Source organism: Natator depressus, chromosome 9 (genome assembly GCF_965152275.1).
Source record: "Natator depressus isolate rNatDep1 chromosome 9, rNatDep2.hap1, whole genome shotgun sequence".
NCBI lineage: Eukaryota > Metazoa > Chordata > Testudines > Cheloniidae > Natator > Natator depressus.
The window spans coordinates 96,268,275-96,290,432 of record NC_134242.1 but is presented as its reverse complement, the minus strand read 5'-3'; the positions used below and the strand labels follow the sequence as shown (position 1 = coordinate 96,290,432).

Genomic DNA, 22,158 nt, shown 5'->3' with positions numbered 1-22,158 from the left:
GTAGGCAGAGAGATATCTACATGCCATTGTTTGGACAAATGAAAAACAAAGGTTTGATAAAATCCTACGTTTGTGACTGGATGTAGATGGAATCTGAAATTCACACCAGCTTTTCTCATGATAGTGATGGAAAACATTTTGGACTACATCTTATTTCTGCACCTAGACCCTGACAATGACAATTTATCAGAAGGATAAATACTGGAGAGGGAGAGGAATTATTTAAGCTCAGTACCAATGTGGACACAAGAACAAATGGATATAAACTGGCCACCAGGAAGTTTAGACTTGAAATTAGACGAAGGTTTCTAACCATCAGAGGAGTGAAGTTTTGGAATAGCCTTCCAAGGGAAGCAGTGGCGGCAAAAGATCTATCTGGCTTTAAGATTAAACTCAATAAGTTTATGGAGGAGATGGTATGATGGGATAACACGATTTTGGTAATTAATTGATCTTTAAATATTCATGGTAAAATAGGCTTAATGGCCTGTGATGGGATGTTAGATGGGGTGGGATCTGAGTTACCCAGGAAAGAATTTTCTGTAGTATCTGGCTGGTGAATCTTGCCCATATGTTCAGGGTTTAGCTGATTGCCATATTTGGGGTCGGGAAGAAATTTTCCTCCAGGGCAGATTGGAAGAGGCCCTGGAGGTTTTTCGCCTTCCTCTGTAGCATGGGCCACGGGTCACTTGCTGGAGGATTCTCTGCTCCTTGAAGTCTTTAAACCACGATTTGAGGACTTCAATAGCTCAGACATAGGTGAGGTTTTTCGCAGGAGTGGGTGGGTGAGATTCTGTGGCCTGCGTTGTGCAGGAGGTCAGACTAGATGATCATAATGGTCCCTTCTGACCTTAGTATCTATGAATCTATGACCCTCAGTTGTCCATACATCACTTTGGCTATCAATAACTGCAGGATGATGTGTAGAGAACAAGAAAACACTTCAAGCAGATCAATGTACAGAGGGCAGGGCAATGCTTACTAGTTAGCAAGTTCAGAACAAACAAGAGCCAGACTAACCATCGTTAAAGCAATTCCTAGATCATCGCCCCGTCTAAATAATGTCCCCTGAAGGAATGACTGGGAGGTCCCATTTGAAGATGAGCAGGCAAAATAAGGCACACTGGAGGGGAATACACATGAAAGAACAATTCCTTGTATGAGCCTGTAGTGATCATGTCGATCAAAATTGCATATTTAATAACCCATCACACCATCAGATGTCTACGCAAAAATACAGGAAAAGGAAGCGCCAGAAGCTATCACAAGCTTTGTTTTCCTGATCACAGAGACATTCTGAGGTTTTGCATGAGTGCCTTTAAAGAGCAGAAATGGTCCCTAAACATTCAAAAGTGAAAAGGCTTTGAAGTGTTCTGTTATTACAGACTGACTTGGGTCTTACTTGTCATAGGATTGGAGGGGTCTCAAGTAAATTCCCAGAAGTGACTGTAGTTCCTTAGCATAGTCACGTTCTGTTTCCAGAATACTTTGCAGTACCTAGAGTGAGAGACAGAACAAAGAGCAGATCTCAGCACCAATGACTAGGTACATGACTACAACATCAGCTTCCAACAACAGAGCAACCTGGAAACATATTTTAAATCCACCTCTGACTTATTAATGCCTGAAGAACATGCTAATGCAAGACAGAAACTGTATAAAACAGGCACGAGGTTTCAGATTACAGATTTGATCTCATGAGGTGCAGAGTTTCCCAGGAAAGCAGTAAGAATAAGCCTTAGAAGCTGCTCCTTCTCGACTTCTCTTTTTTGCTATTGGAACATAATACAAATGCACATGCAGATTAGGTATTTGCCCCCACAAAAGGCGATTTGCATGCATAAGTGGCTACTTGGGTATGCCAGTATTGATTGGGCTTGCATGCAGGCACAGTAACTGCACACAAATCACATGCAACTGGACTAGTGCTAGATCGAAACAGTTTAACTGCAAGAGTAGACAGGATGAAACCCAGTTTCCCACTGTTTCACTTGATGAAAGAGCAGTGAAGTTGGTTCATGCCTCGCCTGCCTACCTCAGCAGTTAATCTCTTTTCTCACTGGTGCAGCAAGACCCACTACAGTCACCCTTTGTCTGCGAACAGCAGCTTTCTTACTGTAGATCAAGCTCTAGAGACAGATGAGGCTTTTCCTAGTCCAGGTTTCAGCACCTGGGCATGTGCTGTTTCAGCTGGTTTGTACAAAATATATTTAACTGACAAATGCATTTATCCTCCGCCATCAGTCTGTATGTCCAAATGCAGACATTTTAACTCTCTCTCATGCCATGGGCAATGCTTATTTTACCTCTCAGTTTATTTTGCCTTGTTCCATCACAAACCTTCTGACTTATATGAAGGTACATTATTTACATCAGAAATAATAAAATGGAACAAAAGCAAATTATTTTTTTTAAAATACCAATCTCGCAACTTATTAGACTTCCATCTTCGCTCTTCTATCTGGGCTCTCTATTTTGAGTCTCTCTCTCTCTCTCACATACTGTAGCATCTTATATGTGTAGTTTATCGTCTCGATAGCCAAGTAGATATCTTGAACCAGAGCAGTCTCAATAGTTAAATTTAAACACAAACTGCCAGATCCTCAACTGGCAGAAATTAAATTAGCTCCAAGGACTTCAGTGAAGCTGCGACAATTTATATCAGCTGAGGATCTGGTCCAGAGGATAAATATAATACCCTGCTTATTAAAATATAAAATCGGTGCTTTAAAACTTACCACGGTATAATAATTCTTTGTAAGTTGAGGGCTTTCATGTCCTTTCAATGCTTTGGGAGAGAGTGGTTTATCTGAACAAAAAAAACAACAACAAAAAACCCTGTAAATTATAAAGCAGAATTGCCATCAGAAAAATCCACATCTGTATCTTGTCCAGCAGACTGCAAAAAGTCACAGAAAAAAGAGATGCCCAATTGCAGGGGTTTTTTAATGAAACCTGAAGCAAAGTGAATGCATGCCTGAAACTGACAGCTGTATAAGTCTGGACAGAACTGCAGTACAGCCATTCTATGATATTTACAAGTTTTTCTGAAATAACTGGCAACCATGCAACAGCTGGGGGGGTTTGCTTCAGCCAATCTGCAGAATTCAGACTTCATACACTCCTAACTCTGGGGACTTCTGGGTTTCTGGGCTTTGCTGTGGGCCCATCTCTAATTCATGATTTATTGAAACACACCTTATTATTAAGTTGCAAGTTGAGGTCCAACCCTGCAGTCCTTTGAAGGGCAAAATCCTCACTGAAATTAAGGGAGTTTTGAGTGAATAAGGAACAGACCAAAGCTGAAAGGCTCAAAGTTCAACCTACGGTACATCTTTCTCATACATCCATTTGCTAAGATGACTTACAGTAGCCCCTTTTATCTATTTGGTCTGTTCCCCCCCCCCCGCCCCAATCATTGTTGCACTGCTCTTTTCCCAAGGAAAAGCTAACCATGCCAACAACACACAGTGACAAATCGCTGTGGGTTCACAAGGAAGAGAACAATACCTCTGCCTTAAGCTGCTCTTAACTTTAAGGGCTTAAGAAATCACATTATGACTGTGAATTCATGGTAATTACCAGGAGGCGTTTCCATTTTGGGCGTTGTTTCCTCTGGCTAGAAGAACGGGTTTGATGGTATGCCCTGCTCCTCCACCTGTACAGGTAATCAGCCCATACATGGGCTGCCCATGGGCTCATTCCTGCATTCCTTTAGTGTACCAAGCTCCCTTTGGTGTTAGTGGGAGCTCTGAACATGTAGGAAGAGCTTGAGAGTTGCCAGGCAGAATAGACAGTGGTATTTTGTCTTGCGTGTGCTCTTCTTGCAACCTCCAAAGCACCCTCTCGGTCACACAGACAATGGGGGAAAAGCTGAAGTTGATAAACTGAGCATATTTCAAACTGCAGCTTGTTGTATTTTCTATTTATTGCCCTTGCAGCATTTCCTGTCTCCTCCACAGAGGGTCCCTGTGCATCACTTAAAACACTCGATGATGCTTTACTCCACACCAGTAGATATTATGTCCCAAAAAATACACTGAGGATACAGTGCAAGTGCAAATAGCATCATGCGACTGCAGCACTGAAAAAAGGCAGAGCGACACTATGCAGACGCAATCAAGCTGCAATGGTAACCGAATCAATGAGAGTTAATGTCGGTGTTCTAATGTCTGCTGTCATGTTATTTAGAGACTTTAATTATAAACCTGCAACAAATTTATCTACAGCCTCTATTAACTTGACCTGGGGGACTTTGGTTCAGGCCCTTTCTGAACTTTAACTTGCTTTAGGCCCTGAGGGTTCTCGGGGATGGGGGTGCGTGTGTATGTACTGGCTTTTTCCCTCAGGATACCAGAGTCCATGTCTTGGCAGACGTCACAGGTAAAGAACTCAGGCTGTCCCCTTCTGTGCAAACTGCAAACCCACCATGAAGCCTGGCACAATGAGCAGTCCCTGCATGACACTAGAGTGTCTGTGCAGGGTCAGCCCTGCAAAACGTTAGCAAAGCAGCAGGCACAGGGCCTGTCCATAGGTGCTGGAACTACGGGTGCTGGGGGTGCTACTGCACCCCCTGGGTTGAAGTGGTTTCCATCATATACAGGGTTTACAGTTTGGTTCATTGGCTCTCAGCACCTCCACTATACAAATTGTTCCAGCATCCCTGGACCTGTCAACATTCGGCTATTGTCAAGCCTGTGCAGAGGGCCAGCACAAGGTCCATCTATCCCCAAAATAGGGAAAAAATCCATGGCAACAGCCGGTGCTCACCTCCGAAATTCTGGCCACAAAGGGCCTGGTTCAGCTCCACTGAAGTCAATGGGAAGACTCCAGCTGACTTAATGAGAGTTAGATCAGGCAGGTGCCTAAATATGGATCTAAGGGCCTAACTTTAAGATCGCGTCTTTGAAAACTTTCTCCACTATTTAAAAATCTGCTGAAACCAGATTCCAAAACTCGGCGCACGAGGCGGGAAGGCAGCTCCCTGAAACCACCCCTACCTCTACTCAAACGTCACCAGCCAGTCTGCAGTTACCTGGCAAACAGGTAACTGCTTCCTGCTTGACAGCCCAAACCTGCCCACTCCTCCATATGCCTGGAGGCCCTTGACAAAACACAGCCAATCTCTTCTGCATGCCCAGCTCTGGAAGGGCTCCTGGCATAACCACATGAACCAGGGTGCTGGGAATGGGGGGTGTCAGGAGGCAGGGTGAGGTTACAGGTTCAGCAGCTATGTGGATTCTCTAGTCCAGGGGTTGGCAACCTTTGAGAAGTGGTGTGCCAAGTCTTCATTAATTTAAGGTTTTGCATGCCAGTAATAAATTTTACATTTGCAGGGCTCCCTGATGGAACCCCAGGGGCCAGTGGCCGGAACGCCAGACCGGTAGCGCGGGCAGCAGATGGAATCCCAGACCAGCAGTGGTCTGAAATCCCGCTCAACCCGCTGCCGGCCTGGATGGACAGAACCCCGGGCTGGCAGCAGGCTGAGTGGGACCGGCGACCGGGACCCCAACTGGCAGGGGCCAGTAGACGGAACCCGAGACCGGCAGCGGGCTGAGCAGCTCAGCGCGCTGCCAGTCTGGGGTTCTGTCTGCCGCCCACGCTGCCGGTCTGGGGTCCCGGCCGCTGGCCCCGCTCATCCCACTGCCGGCCTGGATGGACGGAACCCCGGGCTGGCAGTGGATGAGTGGGGCCGGCGGACAGAACCCCAGACCAGCAGCGCGGGCAGCAGATTGCCAACCCCTGGTCTAGTCCATCTCCATCCCCAGATATGGGGAGGGTGGGGGCTAGAGCTGGCAAACAGGCTACTTATTAATGCTGCTCTTGCCCTGCATCCTTTGCCCAGTGAATCCCTACTCGAGCTGGGTGCTAGCGAGAGGACTGGAGGCTAACAGATTCACAGATCAAAAGGCTGTCATGCTCCTTTTGGGCTCACTGGGAGATCTGAGATTAGCTCCAGTGAGGCCCCTTTCTCTTACTTTATGAAACCTTCATTTTTCTGCTTCATGTGACTGACATTTCTGTCGTCGTGCCCCTGGGCCCTCCCCCTGCCCAGCTTTCCCTGATAGACGCATTCTTTGAAAAACCTGCAGCAGCAAGTCTCAGAGTCTTGGTCAGCTGACTTGGGCTCACACTCCCCAGCTAAAACCAGCAGTGTGGACGTTCCCGCTCAGCTGGAGCCTGGCTCTGAGACCCAGCCAGGAGGGTGGGTCTCAGAGCCCAGGCAGAAACATTTACCCTTCTAGTGTTAGCCCCATTGTACAAGCCCGACTCAGTTGACCCAGACCCTGAGATTCGCTGCCGTGGGGGGTGGAGGAGCTTGCAGTGGAGACGGACCCTGCAACTTCACCGTAAAGTCTTGGTGCAGCTGTTATGTTTTCCTTACACAAAGGGAAATGGCGGAAGCACTGATCTCATGGCCAGGTTTATATTGCTGCTTGTAACTTCGCTTGTATCCAAGTGATGTGTTCTGTGTATCACCACTAGCACCAGGAATGAAATAAACTCACAGACACACTGAGGCAGTGTGGGCTAGTGACCCAGGCACTGGAATGGAAATAGGGAGCCCTATTTCCAGCTCTGCCATTGACCTACTGGGTGACTTTGGGCAAGTCACTTCCTCGCTCAGTGCCTCAGTTTCGCCCCCCACACACACTCTGTCTATTTACATTGTAAGCTCTTCAGGGCAGGGACTATCTCTAACTATACCTATGTCCAGAGCCTCCCTAGCACAATAATATACTGATCTTGGTTAGGGCTTCTAGACCCTGCTGTAATAAACAATAATAATTAAAAGGTAAAACTTGGTTTTCAAAAATACAACATTCATCATCACAAAGTGGCTCCGAAAGGATAACAGATCTAACATGGGGAGCTCTATTTAAATGGAATTGGAACCACAAGAGGGCAGTTAACCAGGATGATGTCTGATGTCATGACTGTTGCATAGATTTCTGAAAATGTACAGGTTTCAGAGTGGTAGCTGTGTTAGTCTGTCTCAGCAAAAAGAACAGGAGTACTTGTGGCACCTTAGAGACTAACCAATTTATTTGAGCATAAGCTTTCATGGGCTAAAACCCACTTCATCGGATGCATGTCCCGATGAAGTGGGTTTTAGCCCACGAACGCTTATGCTCAAATAAATGTGTTAGTCTCTAAGGTGCCACAAGTACTCCTCATTCTTTTTGAAAATTTACAGGAAATTCAAGGCAAAACTGAAAGGAGTTAAGATTTCATCAGGCAGGTTCTCTTCTCTTATGCTGCCTGCAGCTGAAGATGCATTTAGATAAAGCATGCTGTGTGAAATCAGCCAGAGCTATGTATAAACAAAGGAATCATTCCCTATGGCCATGTAGTTATTGCTGGCTTCCACAGTGAAATTCTGAGCGTTAATTATACTGCTCCCAGGAATGGCTACATCGAAAGGAAAATATGCACCGGACACATAGAAAGGTCCTCAACAGAAAGCAAGCTCTGCGCTTAGAAACTGGAGAGAGCAACTGGCCCCCACTTAAAACTGAAGGCAAATGCCATGGAGACAACCCAGCATGCTCTTCCCGTTTCTAAAGCCATGGAAGCTACTCTGCTCCCATTCTGTGCTGTTGGGGCTCTGCTGTTTCAGACAGGAGTGCTGAGTTGAGATGGGAAGAAGCTGCAGAGCAAGGTATGCAAAGGGCAGGGCTGTCTCCTTCTATCCCTATTCCTGCCACTATTTCTGGTACAGCACTGGGCACGCTGACACTGCTTAACAAACAACTGCAGTTTCTGGAAGGCGTCAGGGGACAAACTGCATTATGCTGTTATTCAATGAGCCACTGAAGATTTGCTTACCGGCGGACTTGATTTCTTTGACGTAGTTACTGGGGAACCAGCCTGTTTTTCCATTCAATGTACCTTCCCACCAGCCCCCTTCTTCAACTCTGGTGACATAAATAATGTCTCCTTTGTTCACCGAGAGCTCATCTTCATTGGTCTGCTTAAAATTGAACCTGGCCTTTACCACCAACTGATAACTGCCATTTTCGACCATCTCCTAAGGAAACAAACATTAAAGAGTATTAGAAACCAATTCAGGGGGTAACCAGAATTATACTAAGGTCATGCGGATACTATTGTTTGCATTTTTATAACAGCAATATCACCACCCCCTTATATAAAACCTTCCATCAGAGGATCTTAATGTCTCTTACAAGCAATAATTAACCTTCACAATAGCATGAGAGGCAGATAAGTATTAGTATACTCATTTTGCAGACAGATATGCTGAAGCTCGGAGAAGCCATTTGATTTGCTTAAGATCATATAGCAATCTAGTTGCAGGGCTGGGAATAGAACTTAAACTCTGACTCCCAGTCCTCTGCTCTTGTCACTAGAATGTGCTCCCTCTTTCTATGATAGATCAATGGTTGTCACTATTATGCTTGATATTAGATTTTAAATCAAGAGTACCACAGGTTTCGACTGCCTCCGTAACACTCTTGAAGTTTGAGATGCTGTTCCGTGTAAATTAGTCTGGGAGCTGCTGGCAGCCGAGCTATGAGATGATAAACGTGAACATGGCCTTTCTGATGGCTGATCTGTTGAAGGAAAAACATAAACTGAAATGTAATCTGTGTTTTACAAAATTGTCTCTATTTCCTCACAATTAAGAGAACAAATAAATGCACAGAACTATACAGTCCCCAAATATTTAGGGGCTCAGAGCAGACAGCTGAATGCTGCAGCACTTATTTTGATTGGACCAATGCCATTAACCATGTAAATAAATAGTTTAAAATGTGTTACATTTTAGCATGATAAGAGATTATGAGATGTCACCCTCTAATGACTGACAGAAAACATAAATCCCTACAGACAGCTAATGGAGAGTCTTCCTCCGTTCCCAACAGACAGAGCTTGCAGTTTTGGAATTAAGTTCTTTGTCTCTATTCTCAATGCCACCTGCATGAGATGTGGGAGATAAGTGGGTGGCTGGTACTTATGGCTATATTTCATGACCAATAAGTTTACTTGTTTCTACTCTAGCCACTTAAAATATTTGTCAAGTGATAAAAACCTGTTGGTCATTATAGACCTGAGCTACATTTAAACCAGCAGCATAAGTACTAGAAACCGCTTATACCACTATCAATCCCATGAACTATCCAGTCCCCTGCACAACAGAATTTTCACTTGTATGCTTCCAAGCAGAGAAATCATGTTTCAAGAAATTATCGCTCTCATTAACCCTCTACTACTGTTTCACATTTCCATGTTATCGGAAAAATAATCAGATCATGTGAGTTTCATATGCTGTCATTTGCAAATGAAGCAAAGGCAGATGTTATTTCAAAAAGCTGTAAAGTATAGGGGATTTAAAGGCTTTCTGTAGGTACTCTTATTCCATTTAAATATAACATAAGAACGGCCATACTGGGTCAGACCAAAGGTCCATCTAGCCCAGTATCCTGTCTTCCAACAGTGGCCAATTGCCAGGTGCCCCAGAGGGAATGAACAGAACGGGTAATCATCAAGTGATCCATTCCCTGTTGCTCATTCCCAGCTTCTGGCAAACAGAGGCTAGGGACACTACCCCTGCCCATCCTGGTTAATATCCATTGATGGACCTATCCTCCATGAATTTATCTAGTTCTTTTTTGAACCCGGTTATAGTCTTGACCTTCACAACATCCTCTGGCAAAGAGTTCCACAGATTGACTGTTCGGTGTGTGAAGAAATACTTCCTTTTGTTTGTTCTAAACCTGCTGCTTATTAATTTCATTTGATGACCTCTAGTTCTTGTGTTATGAGAAGGAGTAAATAGCACTTCCTTATTTACTTTCTCCATACCAGTCATGATTTTATAGACCTCTATCATATCCCCCCTTAGTCGTTTCTTTTCCAAGCTGAAAAGTCCCAGTCTTATTAATCTCTCCTCAGACGGAAGCTGTTCCATACCCCTAATCATTTGCGTTTTCTAATTCCAATATATCTTTTTTGAGATGGGGCAACCACATCTGCAGGCAGTATTCAAGATGTGGGCGTACCATGGATTTATAGAGAGGCAACATGATATTTTCTATCTTATTATCTATCCCTTTCTTAATGATTCCCAACATTCTGTTCACTTTTTTCACTGCCGCAGCACACTGAGTGGATGTTTTCAGAGAACTATCCACAATGACTCCAAGATCGCTTTCTTGAGTGGTAACAGCTAATTTAGACCCCATCATTTTATATGTATAGTTGGGATTATGTTTTCCAATGTGCATTACTTTGCATTTATCAACATTGAATGTCATCTGCTATTTTGTTGTCCAGCCACACATTTTGTTGCCCAGTCACCCAGTTTTGTAGCTCTTCGCAATCTGCCTGGGTCGTAACTATCTTGAGTAGTTTTGTATCATCTGCAAATATTGCCACCTCACTGTTTACCTCTTTTTCCAGATCATTTAAGGCTTTGGCTACACTGGCAACTGAATGACAAAACTTTTGTCTCTCAGGAATGTGTTTTTTTAACACCTCTGAACAACAAAAGCTTTGCCGACGAAAAGCGCAGGTGTGAACAGCGCTTTGTCGGTAGGAACGCTTTCCTGCCAAAAAAGCTACCAATGCTCTTGGGGGGTGGAAGTTTTTTGTTGGTGGGAGAGCTCTCTCATGCCGACACACCGCGGCTACACTGCGTACCTTTTAGCAGCACTGCTGTAGCGGCACAGCCATGTCACTAAGAGCTGCATAGTGTAGACAAAGCCTAAGTGTGTTGCTTTATTGCAACAGGGGAAGATGAACTCCAAATATCAAGCACCTTCAGGAAAGGTTGTTGCAAAAGACATTGTTGAAATTAGAAAATAAAGGGCCCAGTCCTGTCCTGCAAGGCACCGGTTGCCCTTAACTCTCATTGTCATTGTGATTCCGAAAGGAACTTCAATTGGAGCTAAAGGAGCTCATCATCTTGGAGGATTGGGAGAACGATTTTTCTTAGTCAGGTCTTTTTTCCCCCCAGGGATTTTCTGTAATATAATCATACTACTCTTTCTAGACCTGATCCAATAAATGACCATTGAATGGGACTCAATGGCTGTCTTCAGTGGGCACTGGCTCAAGCTCATAGTTAGACTGTAAGGTCTCTGGGGCAAGGACAGTCATTCTGTGCTGTGTTTGTACAGCACCTTGCACAATGGGGTGCTGGTCTGTGACTGGGGCTCCTAGACACTATCACAATACAAATAATAAAATAAATAATGTTTGTGGCAATGGTTAGCACGATTTATGGTCCACTTATCTGTGGCAATGTTCATGAGTAATTCTACCACTTTTTCTTGACTGAATTCTTTTCCTCACCCCCATGTAATAGGATTGCCTGATGCACACAAAGTGAAATCTAATTCTTAGCTCCTTGAATTGAAATGTTGGTAGCAATAACTAACAGGATGAAAACCCACTTTGCAAATACAGGGTGTTTTTCTCTAAAATGTACTGACATTTGATCAGACTTGTTTCAGCTGTTTTCAGTGTTCAGAGGGTCGGCAAACTGGCAGGACTGGCATGTGGCCAATTTTAGATGTTTTCCCCCATGATTTGTTTTGAAAAGACAGAGTACATAAACCACAAGTCTCCATTCCTCAACCTATCCAAGCCATGAACAACAGTATCAAGGAAATTATTTGGTTACTGTAGATTTTAAATTTTTACCTCCTTGTATTACTAGTTCTGTACGTATGTAAATATCCAGGGACAAATGTAAAACTGACTGACAGTTTGGCAGCAAAACCTATAATTTATGTTACATCAAACTGACATCCTACTTTACGCCTGCTCCAAAATGGAATGCTGCTGTGGGTAGCTCGCCATATGTTGTCAAAATATGGTTAAACTAGCTGAGTTTTCCGTTCAGAGCCCGATTATACTATTTTAGGCGTATCATCACAGCCTGATAGATCATATTATTATAGCCTGATTTTTTCCCCTAAAATGAAAGCCTAACACTTGATATGCAATGCAGAGAGGTCCTGCATTCTACCTTTACACACTATTATGGAAAATCAGAGTTACCTTCCACAACTGCATCCATGAAGTCACCATGCATGTGGGCTTCACAAATATACACTGGTCTGGGTGTGCAATTGCATTGAGGGCTAGCACAAAGTCCTCTGCATGAGGAAATGGAGTGGGTGGGGAAGCATGTGCTCAGAGAAGCCACTAAGGGGAACCTCTGTTATCCACATGACAGCCAGGCAGCATTAGGGCAAGCTTCCCTGCACTGTCCCATTAACATGACTCAGCCCTGAACTGGAGGGACCCTAGGGTGAGGAGGCGTTTCATCCCCTTAGTTCTGGGCCTCTCTGGTGAGACCACACGCCTGGGAGCCAATCTGTGCCATCTGTGGCGGTGGTTTCTGGAACAAGGTCTCCTGTTTCCTGGGAACTGGGCCAAGCCACCAAATGGTTTGACATTTTAGAACTATAGCTTTTTACCTCTCTCCTTTTTCCAAAAGTTTTCTCCCTCTGAGCGATTAATTATGTCACAGGCACCAAGCTATGCTAACTTTTAACAGAAAAAGCATGTGTTCAAACTGATGTTTATCATGAAACTTCCCATGATCCCAGTTTCACTGGCCCCTATGGCAAAGTAACAACAGTGATTATTACACAGCAGAGCATTTCAGATGTTCTGTATGTAAATAGTTTGTAAGACAGATAATATCCTTCAGACAGAAAGGTGCTATATCAATGTAAAACTATTGTTATCAGCCCTAAACACTATAAAGATTGGTGCTCTGGAAATACCTGAGACATATGCAGCAGACAGACAAGAGATTAGAATAGTCTTGAACAATCTCCCAAATGTATTAGGCAGAAACCTTCTTTCCTAAAACATCTAGTTTGCTGGCAAATAGTCCTCCTGTTATTTATGTTTTCATAATAAATAATAATAATAAATAAATAATAATATCTAATGCAACAATCCAGAGTATAGCATATAGGCACTAGCTCTATAATTACATCACTTGTTATTAAGTTTGCTGGCACTACAGAACTTTTTCCAATTACATTATGTTTGCTAACATTTCTGCTACCATATCAGACTTTCTTCCTTTCCAATTCTGAGATGTATGACATATGCTGAGGCCATATGGGAACTAGTTTGCTTGATATATGTTGTGTACATCCAAAGGCACTAAAGAATTAATGGATACGAGAGATGGTTTCAACTGGCTGAAAATAGGATCTTTGTGTCTTAAATATTTAGCTGTTGCTGCAGGTCATCCCTTAGCTGAAATAAGTCTTCATTTGTGATGTCATAATAATTTCAAAAGCCAACCAGTCAATACCAGAGAGGGTGCTGAGTTCAGGTGGGGAAAAGCACCAGAGCAGATGAAAACTGAAACCAAAAGATCCTGTTTTCATGCAAATTTGCCTTGCGTACCTTCCAACTGACCTGCATTTTGTACTAGCATCCCATTGGCCCACAAGGATCTTCTGAATTGGCCCCCAAAGGGCTTCTGATTTAATGGGCCCGCTAAGGGCCTTTTACGAAGATGCACTGAGGATGAATTGCTGTTCATGGGCTTCTCAGGCAGCTGACTAACCAGCAGAAGCAGTGGATCAGCTGGAGACCTGGAGGTAAGAACTTGCATTTTTCTGTCTAAGAGGAGCAGCATTCAGAAAAGAGAGAGCTCTTTTAAAGGGGCATTGTCAGGTAAACTCAGGCCCCAAAATTAGGTTTTGTATAAATGTGGTTTTATAAAATCTCAGCTCAGCAACGTTTCTCATTGGAATTAAAATGCTATAGAAAGTTTCTTCTTTGTATGTTCCCCTGTGTTCCCCTGCAGCATTGCACTAGTGCAAGAGGACTCGACAGCACAACTAACTAGGCAAGAGTGGGCATATTGTCCCTTCCCACCCTGAGAGAAATGCAAAAAGTAAACAAAGGGCCTGAAGGGTGACAATTAAATTGGATTTTTAAATTCTTTCTGTGTGAATAACCTAACATGCAATTTGCAACATAATAAAGAAACATGAGAGGCTTTAAAGTATGCCATTTGTAACCTTACAGACTCCACTGGGCACAGAGGTCTGCTTGTGCAGATCCAGTTGCAAGATTGGGGCCATAACTACCTTCCCGCCTCCAACCTCTTTTCAGATCTGTGAAATGCAGATCTCTCACCAAACCTACCCATTAAGGCATCCTGCTCCTCCCTCCCCCATACTCCCCAGAATAGACTGTAATTCTTTCCTACAGACAGTACAGGGTGCAGGGAGTTCTACCTAATAAAGTAAGACTGTTTCCACGCTCATGGTATTTAGTGGTTTGCTTTTGAATTTTCTCACTTTATATCTGATTTGACAGAAAATAAGAACGAGGAAAATTTTAGAGAACAGCTAAATATTGAGAAGGGACAACCCAGATTTGCTTTGCCTGAATGACCTGCTCCTGCACTGATCAGAGCAGACAGTACTGTAAGTGGCACAGTGCATATATCAGGCATCTGATTCCTGATCAGGGAGAGACACTTCACAGACCTAAACAAGGAAAAGCAAAGGTCATTGACACATTGGACTGAGCGTCTGGCAATTCTGTGTGTTTAGACATTCAACAAATGTCCAATGCGGATGGTCTACTTTTTTGTTCAAACTTTAAAATGTACCATTTAAAATTCGATGTTTGCATTTGTTGGGGCTAGAGTCTCATTTATATTAAGGCCGATTTATGCTGATGCACTGGAAGGTCCATTTATACAGCCAGAACCACGTAAAGGGCCATAGTGTAAAGAAGATTCTAACCTCCAAAATGCATATCTCAGGTAGCACATTTCAGTCCTAAATCACTAGAAATGCAAATGTTAATCCCACTGTACCACATGCTCCAGGTGGGCAGTCCGGTCTGCCAAACCTTTGAAAATAATTAGAAATCATGAGTTACTAAAAATAGTAGACCATACTTAGAGGTAGTATTTTAAAAAAAAGATAAAAGTTTTCATACCTTCAGTAGCTTTGTTTACAGCTGCTAAGGTATTCAGCACCTTGGAGAAATTTCCTCCGGCATACAGATCGCGTGCATCAAAGAGCTGTAAAAAAGGAACTATGTCAGTTTAACACAAAACATCTTATAATCCCAGTTTTACTGGCCCACTCTGGTAAGCAACGACAGTGATTATTAAATGGTCAAAACCCCCTAAGCATCTTTGCAGCATTTCAAATATAGGAAGAGGTTTTGGAGTTGATTTGTTCAACTTCCTTTTAGCTTAGTGAGGTTAAACTGGCAACAGATGTTGAAAGAAGGTGCATGTACCCATTCAGAGCAGGATGCTATGGACATGAAAGGAAGACGTTTGCAAATGCGGGTCAGATCTTGCTCCCCTTGAAATCATTCAGAGTTTTGTCACTTGCTTGGAGGGAAGGAATGATTTCACTGCCATTTTAGTAATCTAAGCTAATGGGCCTGAGAGTGTAAATACTTTAACAGCGATGGTGCCAAACACAGGATGTTCTGCACTTACAACATAGCATGCGGTACATATTTACAGTTATTCCAGGCAGCAGGCACTCACTATCCAGTGTATAAGACATTCCATTCAAAAAGATTTTTTTGGGTTTTCAAAGCACTCTAGCCACAGTCTCACTCTTTGATATGGAAGAAATTCACCTTAGTGCGGAGGGTCTGTGCAAATGCTTCCAAACCTTGAGTGGGGTTGAAGAGGTACAAGAAGCTTTGTGGACACCACCTGCCCATTAAGAGGTATACTTTGTACTGCGGCTAGAGCTACAGTTCTGCAAAGCCAATGAGCACGGAAGGCCTTAGACACTGTCCAGCCAGACACTATCCATTGACAGATTCTCCCAGTGCACTAAAAAGTACTTTGTGAAAAACAAGCACAAGATCATTCATTACCTTAAAAAACTCACAGAAAGAAGGGTTACTCTTTGATGTGGCCCTTTTTCATTTCCTACATATAGTTCCTCAGGCACATTTACCAAATTCCTAATAAAGTCAGAAGTAAAACGTGCCTTTGCCCTCCCCTGAATCCAAGCTTCTATACTCTCTCTCTCTCTCTCTCTAAGCGTATGTGCCACACACATCACAGAGCATCTGAGCAGTAGGCACTACACAGTAGGTGAGGAAGACAACATGCAGTTCTTGGTTTTAAAAATCTATATAACCACTTGGATCTAGAAGAATATCATCTGCAAGAAGAGGTATTAAAACCACCTCTGATAAAATTAATAAGCAGAAGCCTCCCCATTTAGAGTTGTATGAAAGAGTGTGTTAAACTTAGTAGCTTCCTTTTCAAATGACACTACTCCAAACTACCCAGACTTATCCCTTTGATACTTCTATAACTCTGTAAGATTGAAGGAAGTTTCCACATATATTGGGGATACTCTAAGCAGATCTTCTAATGCGTGTGCTGAATCTGTTCTTGGGTTTGTTTCTGTAAGACTCCCACAGGAGTGGGCCATACACTACCTACTGGTGTCTGAAGTAGTTTTTCTGCAGTAGGTGCTACTTGAGCAAGGGTTTCAGCTTTAAATAGCAACATTAGTTTCTCCCTCAAAAGGGAGGCTAAAAGAGCTCATGAGCATAGTGACCCCATTGGCAGTGACTAGTGGATGTGATGTTAGCACGGCTTCGTTCTGAAAGTAAACACTGGGATTGCAACGTTTGCTTATGTTTTCTCTGCTGTGTCATTTTCTGGGTCATGTCCTTTTCTTCCACTTCAGCAGCCAAAGAAAACAAGCCCAGACTTGCAATGGTGGCATCAGTATATTTTTTAAAGCAGTGAATGAGAAAAATACTTCAAGAAAGCAGTATTCTCTCCAGACCCAGAATGAATGGGTGCGCTCATCTTCATTACACCTCGAGGTAACTGGCATTCAATTAACCTGAGATACAAAAGTCTAATGTAGACATATCCTCTGTGTGTGTGCGCGCACATGTGCAAAAGGTGATGGAAGATGATGGAAGGAAAGCAAACAACTTTTAGGTTTATCTACATGGGGGAAATTGATCGGAATAGCTTTCTGAAATAACAGTGTCCACATAGGGAGTTATTCTGAAATAACTACTGCACTTTAAATTCACTCCATACCTTATTCTAGAATAATGTAGACAAGCCCTTACTTGTAAGATATAAACTCTACTCCTTCTGTTTCTCTAGTCCCTACTTTTGTTCTCTTAATTAAAGATGAGTTGCAAATCCAAAAGCAGAAGTGTGTGTGGCTCTTTCCACCGATACTTTATGATAGTAAAAGACAAGAGGCCAGCTCCTCAGCTGGTGTAAATCAGTGTAGCTTCACTGAAGTCAACAGACCTATGCCAATTTACCCAAACTGAGTCATGGTGTTTTTCCTACATTAGAAATAACAGATCCTGGCTTTCTCCAATGGAAACATGTGGCCACACTGGTGACATCATATTAGGATAAAATCAGCTGCAGCTTTCCCAGTCCTCAACTGTAAGGGGGAGAGAGGAAGTGGATAGAGGTGGGAGCCTGGAGGGAGATTAGAAGAGCAGCAATCCTTTCCTGTGGATCCAGGGACTAAAGGAGCAATCAAAGAAGACAAGGCTGCTGCAGAGAAGCTAAATGAATTCTTTGCATCATTCTTCACTGCAGAGGATGTGAGGGAGATTCCCACATGAGCCATTCTTCTTAGGTGACAAATCTGAGGAACTGTCTCAGATTGAGGTGTCAATGGAAGAGGTTTTGGAACAAACAAATAAATTAAACAGTAATAAGTCACCAAGACCAGATGGTATCACCCAAGAGTTCTGAAGGAACTCAAATATGAAATTGTAGAACTACTAACTGTGGTATGAAACCTATCACTTAAATCAGCCTCTATATCAGATGACTGGCAGAGAGCTAATGAAATGCTGATTTTTTAAAAAAGGCTCCGGGGCAATCCCGACAATTGCAGGCCAATAAGCCTAACTTCAGTACAGTACCTGGTAAATTTGTTGAAACGATAATAGAGAACAGAACTATGAGACATATAGATGAATGATATGTTGGGGAAGAGACAACACAGCTTTTGTAAAGGGAACTCATGCCTCACCAATTTTTAAGGAGGTCAACTAACATGTGGACAAGGGTGATTCAGTGGATATAATGTACTTGAATTTTGAGAAAGCTTCACCAGAGGCTCTTAAGCAAAGTAGATAGTCATGGGATAAGAAGGAAGGTCCTTTAATGGATCAGTAACTGGTTAAAAGACAGAAAACAAAGGTGGGAATAAATGGCCAGTTTTCAGAATGGAGAGAGGTAAATAGCAGAGTCCCCCAAGGATCTATACTGGGACCTGTGCTGTTCAACATATTCATAAATGATCTGGGAAAAGGGGTGAACAGTGAGGTGATAAAATTTGCAGATGATACAAAATTACTCAAAATAATTTAATCCAAAGCAGATGTGAAGAGTTACAAAGGGATCTCACAAAACTATATGACTGGGCAACAAAATGGTAAATGAAATTCAGATGATAAATGCAAAGCAATACACATTGGAAAACCTAATTCCAACTATGTAATCAAAATGATGTGGTCTAAATTAGCTGTTACCATTCAAGAAAGAGATCTTGGAGTCGTTGTGGATAGTTCTCTGAAAACATCCACACAATGTGCAGCAGCAGTCAAAAAACCTAACAGAATGCTAGGCACCTTTAGGAAAGGGATCGGTAATAAGACAGTAAATATCATAATGCCACTATATAAAACCATTGTATGCCCACACCTTGAATACTGTGTGCAGGTCTGGTCGCTCCAGCTAAAAAAGATATATTAGAATTGGAAAGGATATACAGAAAAGGGGAACAAAAATAATTAAGGGATGAAACAGCTTCCATATGAGGAGAGATTAAAAAGACTAGGACTGTTCACCTGAGAGAAGAGATGATGAAGGGGGGTTATGATAGAGTCCACAAAATCATGAATGGTGTGGAGACAGTGAATAAGGAAGTGTTATTTACCTCTTCACATAACCCAAGAGCCAGGGGTCACCCACTGAGATTTATAGGCACCAGGTTTAAAACAAACAGAAGGAAGTACTTCGTCACACAACACACAGCCAACCTGTGGAACATGTTGCCAAGGGATGTTGTGAAGGCCAATATATAAATGCATTCAAAAAAGAATAAGATAAATTAATGGAGGATAGGCTCATCAATGGCAATTAGCCAAGATGGTCAGGGACACAATCCCATCCTCTGGGTGTCCCTAAACATCTGACTGCCAGAATCTGGGACTGGATGACAGGGGATGGATCCCTTGATAAATTGCCTTGTTCTGTTCATTCCCTCTGAAGTATCTGGCACTGGGCACTGTCAGAAGACAGGATACTGAGCTAGATGGACCATTGTCTGACCCAGCATAGCCATTTTTAATTTCTTACGGTCTGCAGAAGGGAGAGACATTCCACTCATTTTATATAAAAGCTGTAGGCGCTCAGCATCTCTCAAAATCAGGCCCTAACATATTTAGCAAGTCACTAACTGGGAATAAAACCCAGGGATGTGTGAGAAAGTTTTGGAATATCTGGTTTTATATAAACCCAGTATGTGAATGAGGTTCACCAAGGGTTAAGAACCTTTTAACAATGAATTAGAGCTTCGGATGAAAGGCAGATTTGCATGGTTCTAACATGAAACCAACAAAACTCAGACCATTAGCACAAACCCAAAACTCAAAGTGAAACCGACAGCAAGGATACAGACCCAAGTGACCAAAACAGAACAAAGGTTTGTGAACTAAGCCAGCTCTAGTCCCACCTGCTGCTGTAACTATTAGGCAGTCAGTCCTTTTTGGCAATTAGGAGCCCAATCCTCCTTTCACTGAAGTCTATGAGAGTTTTGTCATGGATTTCAATGAAAGCAGGAACAGGTCCAAACTATTATATCTGTGAAAATATTATATCTGTATATTATACCAAATTATATCTGTGAAAACCAGCAAAACTGAGATATGCCAGAACAATGGGGAATGTTTTAATCAGCACTATCCAGTCCTTGTTCTAATGAAGAGAATTTCCTCAAGGAAGATTCTGCACAGCACAGAATAGCTGGTCCCACAGTCCTAGCAGCACTACCTTGGTCACACCTCCACCTTTCCTAACACCCTAGGTACTGGCCAGTCTTTCTTGTACGCTGTACCGTTTTTAGGCATGGCACCTTCTCCACATAAAGAGCAAATCACTTTTCAGATTCGATCACCATAAATGTCACTTATGCAACTTGTGCCAGTCCATAGACATTTGGGACCCTGGTATCTCGGGCCCCACCCCCTCCTATTTCACCCATTACAGATGGCGGGGGGTACGGGGGAAGGGCTGAGCTCAGGGCCCCGGTACAATTGTTTCCGCTCCCCACCAGCCTTGATTGCATCCTCTCTCCAAACAAACATTAAAATATTCAGACAGCGGCTTCAGTCACGGCGGAGCACGGCCTGCCCTAGCTCTGCATGCACTAAGCGCACCGGGGGGAGCCGGACACAAACAGTCAGAACGGGCCACGCTCCACAAGTTGTGACTTACTTTACCTGCTGCCACGGAAGGCCAGAGAAGGGTTTGCGATGGCAGGCGGTGAGCAGGGGACTTGGTGGCGGAGGCTGCCGCTGAATCAGCGTGCTGCCGAGAGGAGGCTGCTGTGGGGAGGGGGCTCTGTGTGGGTGTGTGTGTGTGCGCGTGCGACACTTCCCATGCGCCCTAGCACCGAGCAGTGCGGGCACCAGACACCAGCTGCGGGACAGAGGACGAGCGGGCGGCCGGGCGCGGCGGGAAGAGGGCAGTGGGCGCAGGGCAGGGGGCCCCGGGCACTCAGCACGGGGGGCCGTGCAGACAGCGCAGGGCACCCAGGGCAGGGAGCGGCGCGGCGGGCACCGGCTACTCACGGCAGGAGCGGGCACTCAGTCTCCGTGCGGCGCAGGGCGGCATGACAGCCACCCCCGGGGCATGACAGCGGCCCCCCGGGTCTGTCCGCGGCGGAGGCGGCGCTGCTGGGTGCGGAAGGCGGCTGCTAGCTCTGACCCGGAGCCGGATCGCGGCGCTAGGAAGGGGAAGTGACAGGGAGCGCCTCCCCCCAGCGCGCACGCTGCGCCCGGCCAGGTCCGAGGAGCGCTCGGCCCGGGGCGCCCCAGCCCCCAGGGCGAGCAGCGGCCGGCCCCGGGGCCCCTTCCCTGGCGCTCTACCGGCGGTTCCCAGCGCGCAGAGCTGCTCCCCCGCACTGCAGCCCCAGCCGGGCTGGCGCAGAGTCAACGCCCGGAGATGCCTCTAGTGCCCGGTGCATCTCTCGCCAAAGCGAGTGTGTCCGCTTCGCAGCCTCGCCAAACGCTCGGTGCGTTGGGTAGCCGCTTCTCAGACCCGCCCAGCGCTGAAGGCAGCTCTGGGAACAGGTTAAATACGGGAGAAACTCCGTTTCCCTCTCTGCCAAAGCAAAAGGAGCTCGCTTGCTTTGCTCTGGCTGGGGGACGGGGGAAGCGCTCTGGCTGCTGCAAGAGGATCTCACCCATCCTGTTTCCATCTATTTTAATCACTACCTCTAAAATATTGTCATCCCTCCGCCGAAGAGTAGCATCTGTCAGGGGCCTTGCAGTTTGTTTCTCTGGGGATGGAGAAGTCTGTGGCATGGAGACAAAGTATTTTCTTAGTGTAAATTGTTTTATTTACATCAGTCCTGGCACAAAAGTGGTCACAAAATCAACCAGGTAATCCTTTCTGTCGGGAATCTCCACCCAAACGCCAGTGCAGGGTTGCCAGGGAACAGCTCTACCCCAAGCACTGACTCCAGTCAGGGAAGAAAACCAGCTCTCCTACCGCTTGCCACAGCTCCCTCAAATAGAAACCCACCAAACTAACACTGCAGCTTTTCTCCATAGCCAGCCAGCAGAGCTCCTGCGGTAGGAAAAAGATACAACAGCACACGCTGGTGGTTCCCACCATCACAATACCTTAAGAAGAAAAATTAGTAGTAGTGATGACCAACACAACTGTCAGAACGATCAAGAGAAGGTGATAGAAACCAATATGGATCGAATAACCAGGTAGGATAAAGGCAGAAAAAAATCCAATAAAAGCCCAATATCAAGAGAACAAAGGCAAAGAGACAACAGACTGTTAAAATGAAAGTGTCAGCTTTTCTCAACTTCTTAAAAAGAGAGCCAAATTGCTATTCAAGGCCCTGGGAAAGAGTC

The 22,158-nt window shown here is 44.3% G+C and overlaps 1 protein-coding gene across 7 annotated transcripts in view; it reads right to left on the bottom strand.

Annotated features, from left to right (window-relative positions):
- Positions 1-21,012, bottom strand: part of ARHGEF6 (Rac/Cdc42 guanine nucleotide exchange factor 6) — a 50,821-nt gene extending 29,809 nt beyond the window's left edge. For 4 of the 7 annotated variants that reach the window (XM_074962696.1, XM_074962699.1, XM_074962698.1 and 1 more), the window contains exons 1-6: positions 20,860-21,012; positions 14,962-15,046; positions 8,449-8,576; positions 7,831-8,032; positions 2,739-2,809; positions 1,403-1,497 (exon numbers count right to left, since the gene is read on the bottom strand). In XM_074962696.1, the coding sequence (XP_074818797.1) occupies positions 1,403-1,497; positions 2,739-2,809; positions 7,831-8,029 (365 nt within the window). In that variant the 5' untranslated portion in view covers positions 8,030-8,032; positions 8,449-8,576; positions 14,962-15,046; positions 20,860-21,012. Of the gene's footprint in view, positions 1-1,402; positions 1,498-2,738; positions 2,810-7,830; positions 8,033-8,448; positions 8,577-14,961; positions 15,047-20,503; positions 20,651-20,859 lie in introns of those variants that run through there. The other 3 variants (XM_074962701.1, XM_074962702.1, XM_074962703.1) reach the window with 3 other exon arrangements.
- Between the last annotated feature and the right edge of the window lie 1,146 nt (positions 21,013-22,158).